General features: G+C 62.3%; 1 protein-coding gene across 1 annotated transcript; it reads right to left on the reverse strand.

Annotated features, from left to right (window-relative positions):
- Window positions 1-3,212: 3,212 nt before the first annotated feature.
- On the reverse strand, window positions 3,213-9,130 carry LOC139826209 (protein FAM3A-like). Its single transcript, XM_071801299.1, has 7 exons — window positions 8,984-9,130; window positions 7,010-7,120; window positions 5,841-5,861; window positions 4,280-4,409; window positions 4,129-4,187; window positions 3,491-3,541; window positions 3,213-3,353 (listed from the first exon to the last, which is right to left on the reverse strand). Exons 1-7 carry the CDS (start codon window positions 8,994-8,996, stop codon window positions 3,265-3,267), a joined length of 474 nt encoding a protein of 157 aa, XP_071657400.1. The 5' UTR covers window positions 8,997-9,130; the 3' UTR covers window positions 3,213-3,264.
- Between the last annotated feature and the right edge of the window lie 5,307 nt (window positions 9,131-14,437).

Genomic DNA, 14,437 nt, shown 5'->3' on the forward strand with positions numbered 1-14,437 from the left:
GCGACCCATAGATAGGGGGCTGAGCCATAGATTGGGGTCTGACCCATAGATCGGGGGGTGACCCATAGATCGGGGGCTGAGCCATAGATTGGGGGATGAGCCATAGATTGGGGGGTGACCCATAGATTGGGGTCTGACCCATAGATCAGGGGGTGACCCATAGATCGGGGTCTGACCCATAGATTGGGGGCTGAGCCATAGATTGGGGGGTGACCCATAGATTGGGGTCTGACCCATAGATCAGGGGGTGACCCATAGATCGGGGTCTGACCCATGGATTGGGGTCTGAGCCAGAGATCGGGGGGTGACCCATAGATTGGGGGCTGAGCCATAGATCGGGGGGTGACCCAGAGATTGGGGGCTGAGCCAGAGATCGGGGTTTGAGCCAGAGATCGGGGGGTGACCCATAGATCGGGGTCTGACCCATAGATCGGGGGGTGACCCACAGATCGGGGTCTGACCCATAGATCAGGGTCTGAGCCATAGATTGGGGTCTGACCCATAGATCGGGGGGTGACCCAGAGATTGGGGGGTGACCCATGGATTGGGGTCTGACCCAGAGATCGGGGGGTGACCCACAGATCGGGGGTGACCCACAGATCGGGGGCTGACCCATAGATCGGGGGCTGACCCACAGACACCCAATCCCCATCCACAAATCCCAGCCCTGACCTACAAGTCCCTGCCCCATAGATGCCAACTCTGACCCATAGACCCCAACTCTGACCCATAGACCCCAACTCTACCCCATAGATCCCATGTCAGCCCCATAGATACCAACTCTGACCCATAGATCCCAGCCCTGACCCATAGATTCCAGCCCCATAGATCCCAAGTCAGCCCCATAGATTCCAGGCCTGCCCCATAGAACTCAGCACTACCCCCTATATCCAGTTCTGCCCCATAGATCCCAGCCCTGCCCCATAGATCCCTGCCCCATAGACCCCCCATTCAACCCCATTCAAACCCCCATTCAACCCCATTCAAAACGCCCCAAAACCCCCAAATTCACCCCAAAAAACGCCCCCAAAACCCCCAAAAACGCCCCAAAAACCCCAACCCCCCCCAAACCGAACCCCCCCGAATCCCCTAAAACGCCCAAAACGCCCCAAACCCGCCCAAAAAGCCCCAAAAACGCCCAAATTCACCCCAAAATGCCCCATTCAACCCCATTCAAACCCCCATTCAACCCCATTCAAAACGCCCCCAAACCCCCCAAATTCACCCCAAAAAACGCCCCCAAAACGCCCAAAAACGCCCCAAAAACCCCAACCCCCCCCAAACCGAACCCCCCCGAATCCCCTAAAACGCCCAAAACGCCCCAAACCCCCCCAAAAAGCCCCAAAAACGCCCAAATTCACCCCAAAACGCCCCATTCAACCCCATTCAAACCCCCATTCAACCCCATTCAAAACGCCCCAAAACCCCTCAAATTCACCCCAAAAAACGCCCCAAAAACGCCCAAAAATGCCCCAAAAACCCCAACCCCCCCCAAACCGAACCCCCCCGAATCCCCTAAAACGCCCAAAACGCCCCAAACCCCCCCAAAAAGCCCCAAAAACGCCCAAATTCACCCCAAAACGCCCCATTCAGCCCCATTCAAACCCTCATTGAAACCCCATTCAAAACGCCCCAAAACCCCCCAAATTCACCCCAAAAAACGCCCCCAAAACCCCCAAAAACGCCCCAAAAACCCCAACCTCCCCCAAACCGAACCCCCCGAATCCCCTAAAACGCCCAAAACGCCCCAAACCCCCCCAAAAAGCCCCCAAAACGCCCAAATTCACCCCAAAACGCCCCATTCAACCCCATTCAAACCCCCATTCAACCCCATTCAAAACGCCCCAAAACCCCCAAATTCACCCCAAAAAACGCCCCCAAAACGCCCAAAAACGCCCAAAAAACCCCAACCCCCCCCAAACCGAACCCCCCCGAATCCCCTAAAACGCCCAAAACGCCCCAAACCCCCCCAAAAAGCCCCAAAAACGCCCAAATTCCCCCCAAAACGCCCCATTCAACCCCATTCAAACCCCCATTCAACCCCATTCAAAACGCCCCAAAACCCCCAAATTCACCCCAAAAAACGCCCCCAAAACCCCCAAAAACGCCCCAAAAACCCCAACCCCCCCCAAACCGAACCCCCCCGAATCCCCTAAAACGCCCAAAACGCCCCAAACCCGCCCAAAAAGCCCCAAAAACGCCCAAATTCACCCCAAAATGCCCCATTCAACCCCATTCAAACCCCCATTCAACCCCATTCAAAACGCCCCCAAACCCCCCAAATTCACCCCAAAAAACGCCCCCAAAACGCCCAAAAACGCCCCAAAAACCCCAACCCCCCCCAAACCGAACCCCCCCGAATCCCCTAAAACGCCCAAAACGCCCCAAACCCCCCCAAAAAGCCCCAAAAACGCCCAAATTCACCCCAAAACGCCCCATTCAACCCCATTCAAACCCCCATTCAACCCCATTCAAAACGCCCCAAAACCCCTCAAATTCACCCCAAAAAACGCCCCAAAAACGCCCAAAAATGCCCCAAAAACCCCAACCCCCCCCAAACCGAACCCCCCCGAATCCCCTAAAACGCCCAAAACGCCCCAAACCCCCCCAAAATGCCCCAAAAACGCCCAAATTCACCCCAAAACGCCCCATTCAACCCCATTCAAACCCCCATTCAACCCCATTCAAAACGCCCCCAAACCCCCCAAATTCACCCCAAAAAACGCCCCCAAAACGCCCAAAAACGCCCCAAAAACCCCAACCCCCCCCAAACCGAACCCCCCCGAATCCCCTAAAACGCCCAAAACGCCCCAAACCCCCCAAAAAGCCCCAAAAACGCCCAAATTCACCCCAAAACGCCCCATTCAACCCCATTCAAACCCATTCAAAACGCCCCAAAACCCCCCAAATTCACCCCAAAAAACGCCCCCAAAACGCCCAAAAACGCCCCAAAAACCCCAACCCCCCCCAAACCGAACCCCCCCGAATCCCCTAAAACGCCCAAAACGCCCCAAACCCCCCCAAAAAGCCCCAAAAACGCCCAAATTCACCCCAAAACGCCCCATTCAACCCCATTCAAACCCCCATTCAACCCCATTCAAAACGCCCCCAAAACCCCCCAAATTCACCCTAAAAAACGGCCCCAAAACCCCCAAAAACACCCAAAAAACCCCAACCCCCCCCAAACCAAACCCCCCCGAATCCCCTAAAACGCCCAAAACGCCCCAAACCCGCCCAAAAAGCCCCAAAAAGCGGCGTTTTCGGTCACTTGGTGGCGGGGTCGTCGAACGAAGCCACGAGCACCAGGGTCCCCTCGTGCAGCGGCCGCAGGAAGCGCAGCAGCTCCTCCGCCTCTTAATTAGTTAATTAGCGCTAATTAACGCCCGCGAGGGTCAATTTGGACCCCAAAATCGAGTTTTTCGACCCAAAATTGGGGTTTTCGGAGCCGTTTTTGGCCAAAAACGGGGTTTTTGGGCCCAAAATCGCTCACCTCCCGCCCACATGTCGAAGGCCTGGGCCGCAATCAACTCCCCTGTAACGCCTGTAATTAATTAATTAGGGGTTAATTAGCTAATTAGGGGGGGTTGGGGTCTTAATTAAGGGGTTGGGGGGGTGATTAATTAGTTTGGGGGGGATTAATTAATTTGGGGGGGTTAATTAATTGATCTTGGGCTTCATTGGTTTGGGGGTTGATGAATTGATTGGGGGTTCATTAATTAATTGGGGGTTAATTGATTAATTAAGGGTTCATTAAGTAATTGGGGGTTCGTTAAATGATTCGGGGGGATTAATTACCAATTACCCCTAATTAACCCCTTAATTAACCCATTAATTAGCCCCTTAATTAACCTCTTAATTAACCCCCTAATTACCCCTAATTAACCCCACCCCACCACCCCCTTAATTACCCCATCCCCACCACTAATGACCCCTTAATTACCCAACCAATTACCCCTAATTAACCCCTTATTTAACCCCTTAATTACCCCTAATTAACCCCACCCACCCTTTAATTACCCCATCCCCATCACTAATTACCCCCAATTACCCCATTAATGACCCCACCCCCCTAATTACCCCCCAACCACCCTCTAATTACCCCTAATTAGCCTAATTAGCGCTAATTACCGTTAACGAGCGCGATGTTGAGCCCCCGCCCCACGTTGTTGAGGGCGCTGCTCATCAGCCTGTTCATTAAAGCCTTAATTAGCGCCTAATTAGCACTAATGAGGGGTAATCGGGGTTAATGGGGGTGAAAGGGGGCGGGGCCATGACGCACATCCGGCCCTCGAGGCAGATCCGGGGGCCGATGACGTTGGCGGCGCCGCTGACCAATCGGAACGCGAGGCTGGAGGGCGGGCAGGGGCGGGGCAGCCCGCACCGGAAACGAGGCCGGAAGGGGCGGGGCCCTGCGGGGAAGGCGCCCGTGGAGGCCCCGGGCCACGCCCACCGAGCAGTAACCACGCCCACAAAGCCATGGGAGGGCGGGAAATGCCCCCCCCACCCAATAAACCCCGCCCACCAATAAACCCCGCCCACCAACACCAAATCCCGTCCATCAACAACGAACCCCGCCCACCGACCTCAGACCACGCCCCTTCCGGGCCCCGCCCACCGGGAAACCCCGCCCAGCAACCCCAAACTCCACCCACCAACTCAAAGCCCCGCCCACCGACCCCAACCCCACCCACCAACCCGAGACCCCGCCCACCAACCCCTGCCCATTAACAAACCCCGCCCACCCACCCCTGACCCCACCCACCCCTGACCCCACCCACCAGTCCCAGACCCCGCCCACCAACCCCTGCCCATTAACAAACCCTGCCCACCACTTTAAATCCCGCCCGCCAGCTCAAAGCCCCGCCCACCGACCCCAAACCCCACCCACCGACCCCAAACCCCTCCCACCGACTCCAAACCCCACCCACCAGCCCCAAACCCCTCCCACCGACCCCAAACCCCTCCCACCGACCCCAAACCCCGCCCAACAACCCCAAGCCCCTCCCACCAACCCCAAACCCCTCCCACCAGCCCCAACCCCCGCCCACCCACCCCAAACCCCGCCCACCCACCCCAAACCCCGCCCACCAACCCCAAACCCCGCCCACCATCCCCACACCCCGCCCACCATCCCCACACCCCGCCCACCAACCCCACACCCCGCCCACCAACCCCACACCCCGCCCACCGACCCCAAACCCCGCCCACCATCCCCACACCCCGCCCACCGACCCCAAACCCCTCCCACCGTCCCCAAACCCCTCCCACCGACCCCAAACCCCGCCCACCGTCCCCAAACCCCGCCCACCGTCCCCAAACCCCGCCCACCGACCCCAAACCCCTCCCACCGTCCCCAAACCCCTCCCACTGACCCCAAACCCCGCCCACCGTCCCCAAACCCCTCCCACCGTCCCCAAACCCCTCCCACCGACCCCAAACCCCTCCCACCGTCCCCAAACCCCTCCCACTGACCCCAAACCCCGCCCACCGTCCCCAAACCCCTCCCACCGTCCCCAAACCCCGCCCACCAACCCCAAACCCCGCCCACCACCCCAAACCCCTCCCACCGACACCAAACCCCGCCCACCGACCCCAAACCCCTCCCACCAACCCCACACCCCGCCCACCATCCCCAAACCCCGCCCATCAACCCAATCCCCTCCCACCAGCCCCAAACCCCGCCCACCAACCCCAAACCCCGCCCATCAACCCAATCCCCTCCCACCAGCCCCAAACCCCGCCCACCAACCCCAAACCCCGCCCCTCAAGCCAAACCCCGCCCACCAGCCCCAAACCCCGCCCCCTGGTGGCCCCGCCCACCCCCGGCCCCGCCCCCTCACCTGTGGAGGGCGGCTCAGCACCTGGGGGGAGGGGACAGTGAGACCACGCCCAGCAAGGGGGCGGGGTTTGGGGGGTAATTTGGGGGGGGTGGGGCCGTTTGGGGGGGTTTAGGGGTTGAATTTTGGGGGAGTTTGGGGGGATTTTGGGGGTGTTTGGGGGGATTTTTTGGGGTGTTAGGGGGGTGATATTTGGGGTGATTTGGGGTGAATTCAGGGGTGTAATTTCGGGTGATTTTGGGGTATTTTGGGGTACTTTGGGGGGTATTTTTGGGATTTTTTTGGGGTATTTTGGGGGTGATCTCCGGGGTATTTTTTGGGGTGGTTCAGGGTGGTTTGGGGGTGATTTTGGGGGTGATTTTAGGGGGTTAATTTAGGGTGATTTTGGGGTGGTTTTGGGTGTTTTCTGGGTGCTTTGGGGGTGTTTTTTGGGGTGACTTTTGGGTGATTTGGGGTGATTTTTGGGGTGTTTTAGGGGAATCTTGGGGTGGTTTTGGGGTATTTTGGGGTGATTTTGGGGGTGATCTTTGGATGACTTGGGGTGATTTTGGGGTGATTTTTGGGGTAATTTTTGGGGTGATTTGGGGTAATTTTGGGGGTGATTTGGGATAATTTTGGCTGTATTTGGGATAATTTTGGCTGTATTTGGGGTGTTTTTTGGTGATTTTGGGGTGGTTTTGGGTGATTTTTGGGTAATTTGAGGTGTTTTTTGGGGCATTTGGGGGTGATTTGGGGTGGATTTTGGGGAGATTTTGGGTGTTTTGGGGTGTTTTTGGGTGATTTGGGGTGGTTTTGGGGTGTTTTTGGCTGTTTTTGGGGTGTTTTTGGGTGTTTTTGGGTGTTTTTGGCTGTTTTGGGGGTGTTTTTGGGGTGTTTTTGGCTGTTTTTGGGCTGTTTTGGGGGTGATTTTGGGTGTTTTGGGGGTGTTTTTGCGGTGTTTTTTGGGGTGTTTTTGGCTGGTTTTGGGGTGGTTTTGGGTGTTTTTGGGGTGTTTTGGGGTGATTTTGGGGGGTGTTTTTGGGTGATTTTGGCTGTTTTTGGGGTGTTTTTGGCTGTTTTGGGGGTTTTTTTGGCTGTTTTTGGGTGATTTTGGCTGTTTTTGGGGTGTTTTTGGCTGTTTTTGGGTGATTTTGGCTGTTTTTGGGGTGTTTTTGGGTGTTCTGGGTACTCACGCCCCAGCAGCCTGTCCAGCGGCTTTGTCCGTGTGTCCGTCCCCGTCAGCAGCGCCAGCAGCACCCAGGGCAGCGCGGCCGCCGCCGCCACCAGCAGCACCCGCAGGGGGGCTGCCCCATAGAGACCCATAGGGACCCATAGAGTGACCCATAGCGACCCATAGAGACCCATGGAGTGACCCATAGCGACCCATAGAGTGACCCATAGGGACCCATAGAGACCCATGGAGTGACCCATAGGGACCCATAGGGACCCATGGGCTGACCCACCAGCAGCATCCGCAGGGGGGCTGCCCCATAGAGACCCATAGGGACCCATGGAGTGACCCATAGCGACCCATAGAGACCCATGGAGTGACCCATAGGGACCCATAGAGTGACCCATAGGGACCCATGGGCTGACCCACCAGCAGCACCCGCAGGGGGGCTGCCCCATAGGGACCCATAGAGTGACCCATAGCGACCCATAGAGACCCATGGAGTGACCCATAGGGACCCATAGAGTGACCCATAGGGACCCATGGGCTGACCCACCAGCAGCACCCGCAGGGGGGCTGCCCCATAGAGACCCATAGGGACCCATAGAGTGACCCATAGGGACCCATGGAGTGACCCATAGGGACCCATAGAGTGACCCATAGGGACCCATGGGCTGACCCACCAGCAGCACCCGCAGGGGGGCTGCCCCATAGAGACCCATAGGGACCCATAGAGTGACCCATAGCGACCCATAGAGACCCATGGAGGGACCCATGGGCTGACCCACCAGCAGCACCCGCAGTGGGGCTGCCCCATAGAGACCCATGGAGCGACCCATAGGGACCCATAGAGACCCATGGAGCGACCCATAGGGACCCATAGAGACCCATGGAGTGACCCATAGGGACCCATGGGCTGACCCACCAGCAGCACCCGCAGTGGGGCTGCCCCATAGAGACCCATAGGGACCCATAGAGTGACCCATAGCGACCCATAGAGACCCATGGAGCGACCCATAGGGACCCAAAGAGACCCATGGAGTGACCCATAGGGACCCATAGAGACCCATGGAGTGACCCATAGGGACCCATGGACTGACCCACCAGCAGCACCCGCAGTGGGGCTGCCCCATAGAGACCCATAGGGACCCATAGAGTGACCCATAGCGACCCATAGAGACCCATGGAGCGACCCATAGGGACCCAAAGAGACCCATAGGGACCCATAGAGACCCATGGAGTGACCCATAGAGACCCATAGAGACCCATGGAGTGACCCATAGGGACCCATGGGCTGACCCACCAGCAGCACCCGCAGGGGGGCTGCCCCATAGAGACCCATGGAGTGACCCATAGGGACCCATAGAGTGACCCATAGGGACCCACGGAGTGACCCATAGGGACCCATAGGGACCCATGGAGTGACCCATAGGGACCCATAGAGACCCATAGGGACCCATAGGGACCCATGGACTGACCCACCAGCAGCACCCGCAGTGGGGCTGCCCCACAGCGACCCATAGAGTGACCCATAGGGACCCATAGGGACCCATAGGGACCCATGGAGTGACCCATAGAGTGAGTGACCCATAGAGTGAGTGACCCATAGGGACCCATGCACTGACCCACCAGCAGCACCCGCAGTGGGGCTGCCCCATAGCGACCCACAGCGACCCATAGAGCCCCATAGGGACCCCTAGAGACCCCATATGGACCCACAGAGCCCCATGGGGACCCATAGAGTGACCCATAGGGACCCATAGGCTGACCCACACAGACCCATAGAGCCCCACAGAGCCCCATAGCGACCCATAGAGCCCCATAGAACCCCACACGGACCCATAGAGCCCCATAGGGACCCATAGAGTGACCCATAGAGCCCCATAGGGATCCATAGGGACCCATAGAGACCCATAGGGACCCATAGGGACCCCAAGCCCCCCATCCCCCCCCGCCATCCACCCAGCCCCGCCCCCCCCCCCCCAGCCCCCCTTACCCGCCAGGCGCATCGGGGGCGGCTCCGTGGGGCTGGAGCGGGCGCGGGGGGCTCGGAGCCCCACAGGGACCCCCCGGGCCCCCCAGTTCGACCCCAAATGCCCCAAAATCCCCCAACTTGGCCCCAAAAATCCCCCCGAGCGGCTCCGCGGGCCGCGCCTCCCCGCCACTTCCGGTCGCCCGCCCCGCCACTTCCGGTCCCCCGCCCCGCCACTTCCGGTCCCCCCCCGCCGGCCAATCAGAGAGCGGGGGCGGAGCCGCCTGTCAATCATCGGGGTGGGGGCGTGGCCAGGGACACAAAGTGACCCCCAGTGACCCCCCCAGTTCATCCCAGTTCATCCCAGTGACCCCAAAGTGACCCCCAGTGACCCCCAGGGACCCTCCCAGTTCATCCCAGTGACCCCCCCAGTTCCCTGCCAGTTCCCCCCAGTGCTCCCAGTCCCTTCCAGTTCCCCCCAGTCCCCCCAGTTCAATCCCAGTTCCCCCCACTTCATCCCAGTGACCCCCCCAGTCCCCCCAGTCCCCCCAGTTCAATCCCAGTCCCCCCAGTTCAATCCCAGTCCCCCCAGTTCCCCATGAACCAGCGCATCCTTTCTCCACTAAAATCCCTTTTACTGGATCGGGGGGGCGCGGCCAACCCCGGGGGGCGTGGCCAGACCCGGGGGGGCGTGGCCAAACCCGGGTGGGGGCGTTGGGAGCCCCCTGGAGGGGGCGTGTCCGCCGCTCTAAGGGGCGTGACCCGCGCCGCAGGGGGCGGGGCCGGGCTCGGCGGAGCTGGGGGCGTGGTCGGGGGCGGGGCCGGGGGCGGAGGGGGCGGGGCCTCCCAGCAGCACGCGCGCCCCCAGCCGCTCCACGTCATCCAGGCTGAGCGCGCGCAGCCCCAGCGCGTAGTCCTGGGGGGGGGAGGGGGGGGGGGACGTTGGGGACCCCGAAATGGGCCCGAAACGGCCCGAAATGGGCGAGAAATGCGCCGGGAACCCCCCAAATAGCCCGGGAACGACCCGAAATGCTCCAAAAATGCCCCAAAATAGCCCAAAATCCACCCGAAATAGCCCAAAATCCACCCGAAATGCAGCAAAAGACCCCGAAATAGCCCCAAAATCCACCCCAAATGCACCAAAAATGCCCCGAAATAGCCCAAAATGCACCCAAAATGCATTGAATGACCCCAAAATAGCCCCAAAATCCACCCCAAATGCACCAAAAATGCCCCAAAATAGCCCCAAGATCCACCCGAAATAGCCCAAAATCCACCCGAAATGCAGCAAAAGACCCCAAAATAGCCCCAAAATCCACCCCAAATGCACCAAAATAGCCCCAAAATAGCCCAAAATCCACCCAAAATGCATTGAATGACCCCAAAATAGCCCCAAAATCCACCAAAAGACCCCAAAATAGCCCCAAAATCCACCCCAAATGCACCAAAATAGCCCCAAAATAGCCCCAAGATCCACCCAAAGTAGCCCAAAATCCACCCGAAATGCAGCAAAAGACCCCGAAATAGCCCCAAAATCCACCCCAAATGCACCAAAATAGCCCCAAAATAGCCCAAAATCCACCCAAAATAGCCCCAAATCCACTCGAAATGCACCAAAAATGCCCCAAAATAGCCCAAAATCCGCCAAAATAGCCCCAAATCCCATCCCCCCAGTGCCCCCATCCCCCCCACCACACCCCCCCATTCCCATCCCCCTCCTCACCCCCATCCCCCCAGTGCCCCCCACCCCCCCCATTCCCATCCCCCCAGTGCCCCCCTCCCCCCAATTCCCCCCCATTCCCATCCCCCCTCACCCCCCATCCCCCCCATGACCCCCCAGGGACCCCACCCCCCCAACCCCCCTCGCCCCCCATCCCCCCAGTGCCCCCCATCCCCCCCCATTCCCCCCATTCCCATCCCCCCCTCACCCCCCATCACCCCCATTCCCATCCCCCCCATCCCCCAACAGCTCCCATCCCCCCCCACCCCCATCCCCCCTCACCCCCCATTCCCATCCCCCCCATCCCCCCATCCCCCCTCTTCCCCCCCAGTGCCCCCATCCCCCCCTCCCCCCATCCCCCTCCTTCCCCCATCCCCCCTCACCCCCCATTCCCATCCCCCCCATCCCCCATCCCCCCTCTTCCCCCCACAGTGCCCCCCATCCCCCCCCATCCCCCATCCCCCATCCCCCCCATTCCCATCCCCCCCATCCCCCCCTTTCCCCCATCCCCCCTCACCCCCCATTCCCATCCCCCCATTCCCATCCCCCCCATCCCCCCCAGTGACCCCACCCCCCCGTGACCCCGTGACCCCGTGACCCCGTGACCCCGCCCCTCCCCCTCACCCTGCAGAGCTGCCCCATCAGCGCCTGCGCCTCCTGGGCCCCCAGGTGGCGCCCGAGGACCCTCCCCAGGGCCCCCCCGAAGCCCGGGGGGGCGGGGTCCCCGAGCGGGGGGGCGGGGTCCCCGAGGGGGGGGGCGGGGTCCCCGAGGGGGGGGGGCGGGGTCCCCGAGGGGGGGGGGCGGGGGGGGCGGGGTCCCCCGGGGGGGGTTTCAGCACCAAATTGATGCGGGAGGAGGGGCCGATGCTGTAATCGCTCAGACGGCGCTCGTCTGGGGGAGGGGCGGGGGGCGGGGCAGGGGGGGAGGGGCATGGGGGGAGGGGCATGGGGGGGCGGGGGGGCGGGGCATGGGGGGTGGGGCATGGGGGGGATGGGGGGGAGGGGCATGGGGGGGATGGGGGGTGGGGCATGGGGGGGATGGGGGGGAGGGGCATGGGGGGGATGGGGGGAGGGGCATGGGGGGACATAGGGGGAGGGGACATTGGGGGGAGGGGGGTATGGGGGGAGGGGCATGGGGGGAGGGGCATGGGGGAATATGGGGGGATGGGGGGAGGGGGATAATGGAGGGGAGGGGCATGAGGGGGACATGGGGGGGAGGGGCATGGGGGGACATGGGGGACATGGGGGGAGGGGCATGGGGGGAGGGGCATGGGGGACATGGGGGGAGGGGTATGGGGGAATATGGGGGGATGAGGGGAGGGGGCATGGGGGGAGGGGCATGGGGGGGAGGGGGCATGGGGGAGGGGCATGGGGGACATGGGGGAGGGGCATGGGGGAATATGGGGGGATGAGGGGAGGGGACATGGGGGGAGGGGCATGGGGGAGGGGCATGGGGGGGAGGGGGCATGGGGGGAGGGGCATGGGGGAATATGGGGGAGATGGGGGAGGGGACATGGGGGGAGGGGCATGGGGGGAGGGGCATGGGGGGGACATGGGGGGGAGGGGCATGGGGGTGAGGGGCATGGGGGAATACGGGGGGATGGGGGGAGGGGATAATGGCGGGGAGGGGCATGGGGGGGAGGGGCATGGGGGGACATGGGGGGAGGGGACATGGGGGGGAGGGGCATGGGGGGGAGGGGCATGGGGGGAGGGGCATGGGGGACATGGGGGGAGGGGCATGGGGGGACATGGGGGGTTGGGGGAGGGGATATGGGGGGAATATGGGGGGATATGGGGGGAGGGGATATGGGGGGTGGGGGAGGGGATTTGGAGGGGATATGGGGGGATGGGGGGGACATGGGGTGGTGGGGGAGGGGACATGGGGGGATATGGGGGGGGTTGGGGGAGGGGACATGGGGGGAATATGGGAGGATGGGGGGTGGGGGAGGGGACATGAAGGGTGGGGGAGGGGATATGGGGGGATATGGGGGGGATGGGAGGATATGGGGGGGGATATGGGGGGTGGGGGAGGGGATTTGGAGGGGATATGGGGGGATGGGCAGGGCATGGAGGTGGGGGAGGGGACATGGGGGGATATGGGGGGTGGGGGGGAGGGGACCCCCCAAAAACCCCGAGAGACACAAAACGTCAAAGAACGGGAAACTTCGCCCCAATTTCATGCAAACCCAAAACCGCCCCCAAATTCCCCCCAAATCCCCCAAACCCGCCCCCAAATCCCCCAAATTTCATGCAAATCCCCCAAATCCCCCAAATTCCCCCCAAATCCACTCCAATTTCACCCAAATTTCCCCCAACCCCCCCAAACCCCCCCAACCCCTCCCCCCATCCCCCACCCCCCCAACCCCTTAGACCCCCAACCCCCCCACCCCCCATCCCCCCCAAATCCCCCAACCACTCCTCCCCATCCCCCACCCCCCACCCCCCATCTCCCCCCAACCCCCCACTCCCACTTCGACCCCCATCCCCCACCCCCCAAACCTCTCCAACCCCCCACCCCCCCTTAGACCCCCAACCCCTTCCCCCCACCCCCCACCCCCCCCAGACCCCAACCCCTCCCCCCCATCCCCCACCCCCCATCTCCCCCCAACCCCCCACCCCCACTTCGACCCCCATCCCCCACCCCCCACCCTCCCTTAGACCCCCAACCCCTCCCCCCATCCCCCACCCTCCCTTAGACCCCCAACCCCTCCCCCCATCCCCCACCCCCCACTCCCCCCAACCCCTTAGACCCCCAACCCCCACCTCCCCAACGCCCCCATCCCCCCACCTCCCCCCAACCCCCCCTTAGACCCCCAACCCCTCCCCCCATTCCCCACTCCCCACTCCCCCCAACCCCTTCGACCCCCAACCCCTCCCCCCCATCCCCCACCCCCATCTCCCCCCCACCCCCCACTCCCACTTCGACCCCCATCCCCCACCCCCCACCCCCCCTTAGACCCCCAACCCCCACCTCCCCCACCCCCCCTTCGACCCCCAACCCCCCCATCCCCCCCACTCCCCAACTCCCCCCAACCCCTCCCCCCCACCCCCCCCCCCCCCCCCCTCCCCCCTCCCCCCCTCACCGGCCAGCGCCCTCCCCCTGTACAGGAGCCGCTGCTGCTCCACGGGCACCTGCAGCCGCTCGGCCACCAGCAGCTTCAGCGCCCCCACGCGCTCCTGGGGGGACACCTGGGGGGGGACACAGGGACCCCCAAATTCCCCACCCCCCCCCCTACCCAACGGTGCCCGACACCCCCCAAAAACCCCCACATTTCACCCCAAAAACGCCTCCAAACACCACCCCCCCCCCCATAGTGACGCTCGGCGGCTTCGTCTCTATGATCCACCCCCCCCCCCCCCCCACCCCGTGCCCCCCCAAATTCCAACCCCACCCCCCCCCCCCTTCCCCCCCCCGCCCCTCCCCCACCTGGACGCTGCACTCCCGCCCTTGCAGCGCTTTCACCGTCAGCAACATGGCGGAAACGGCGCTTGGAGGACCCGGGGGGATAGAGCGGCACCCCCGCCCCACCAACGAGACTGGGCGAGACAGAGCGGCCCCGCACTCACGGGACCGGGAGGACCGGGAGGATCGAGAGTTGAGTTGGGGGGGGAAACAACCACCGAGACTGGGCGAGACAGAGCGGCGCCCCCTCAAGGGACGTGGAGGACCGAGCGCCTAGAGAGTCCCCCCCACCCCGCATCACCACAGAGAGTGAGCGAGACAGAGCGGCCCCGCACTCACGGAACCGTGGAGGACC

The sequence above is a fragment of the Patagioenas fasciata genome, chromosome 36 (genome assembly GCF_037038585.1).
Source record: "Patagioenas fasciata isolate bPatFas1 chromosome 36, bPatFas1.hap1, whole genome shotgun sequence".
NCBI lineage: Eukaryota > Metazoa > Chordata > Aves > Columbiformes > Columbidae > Patagioenas > Patagioenas fasciata.

Excerpts from the sequence above, each read along its gene's own strand:
- LOC139826209 (XM_071801299.1), bottom strand. Across the intron at positions 4,410-5,840 it reads TGCTGAGCCGCCCTCCACAG|GGCCCCGCCCCTTCCGGCCT; the intron begins GTGAGGGGGCGG and ends CCTTCCCCGCAG. Across the intron at positions 3,542-4,128 it reads CAACATCGCGCTCGTTAACG|GCGTTACAGGGGAGTTGATT; the intron begins GTAATTAGCGCT and ends AATTAATTACAG.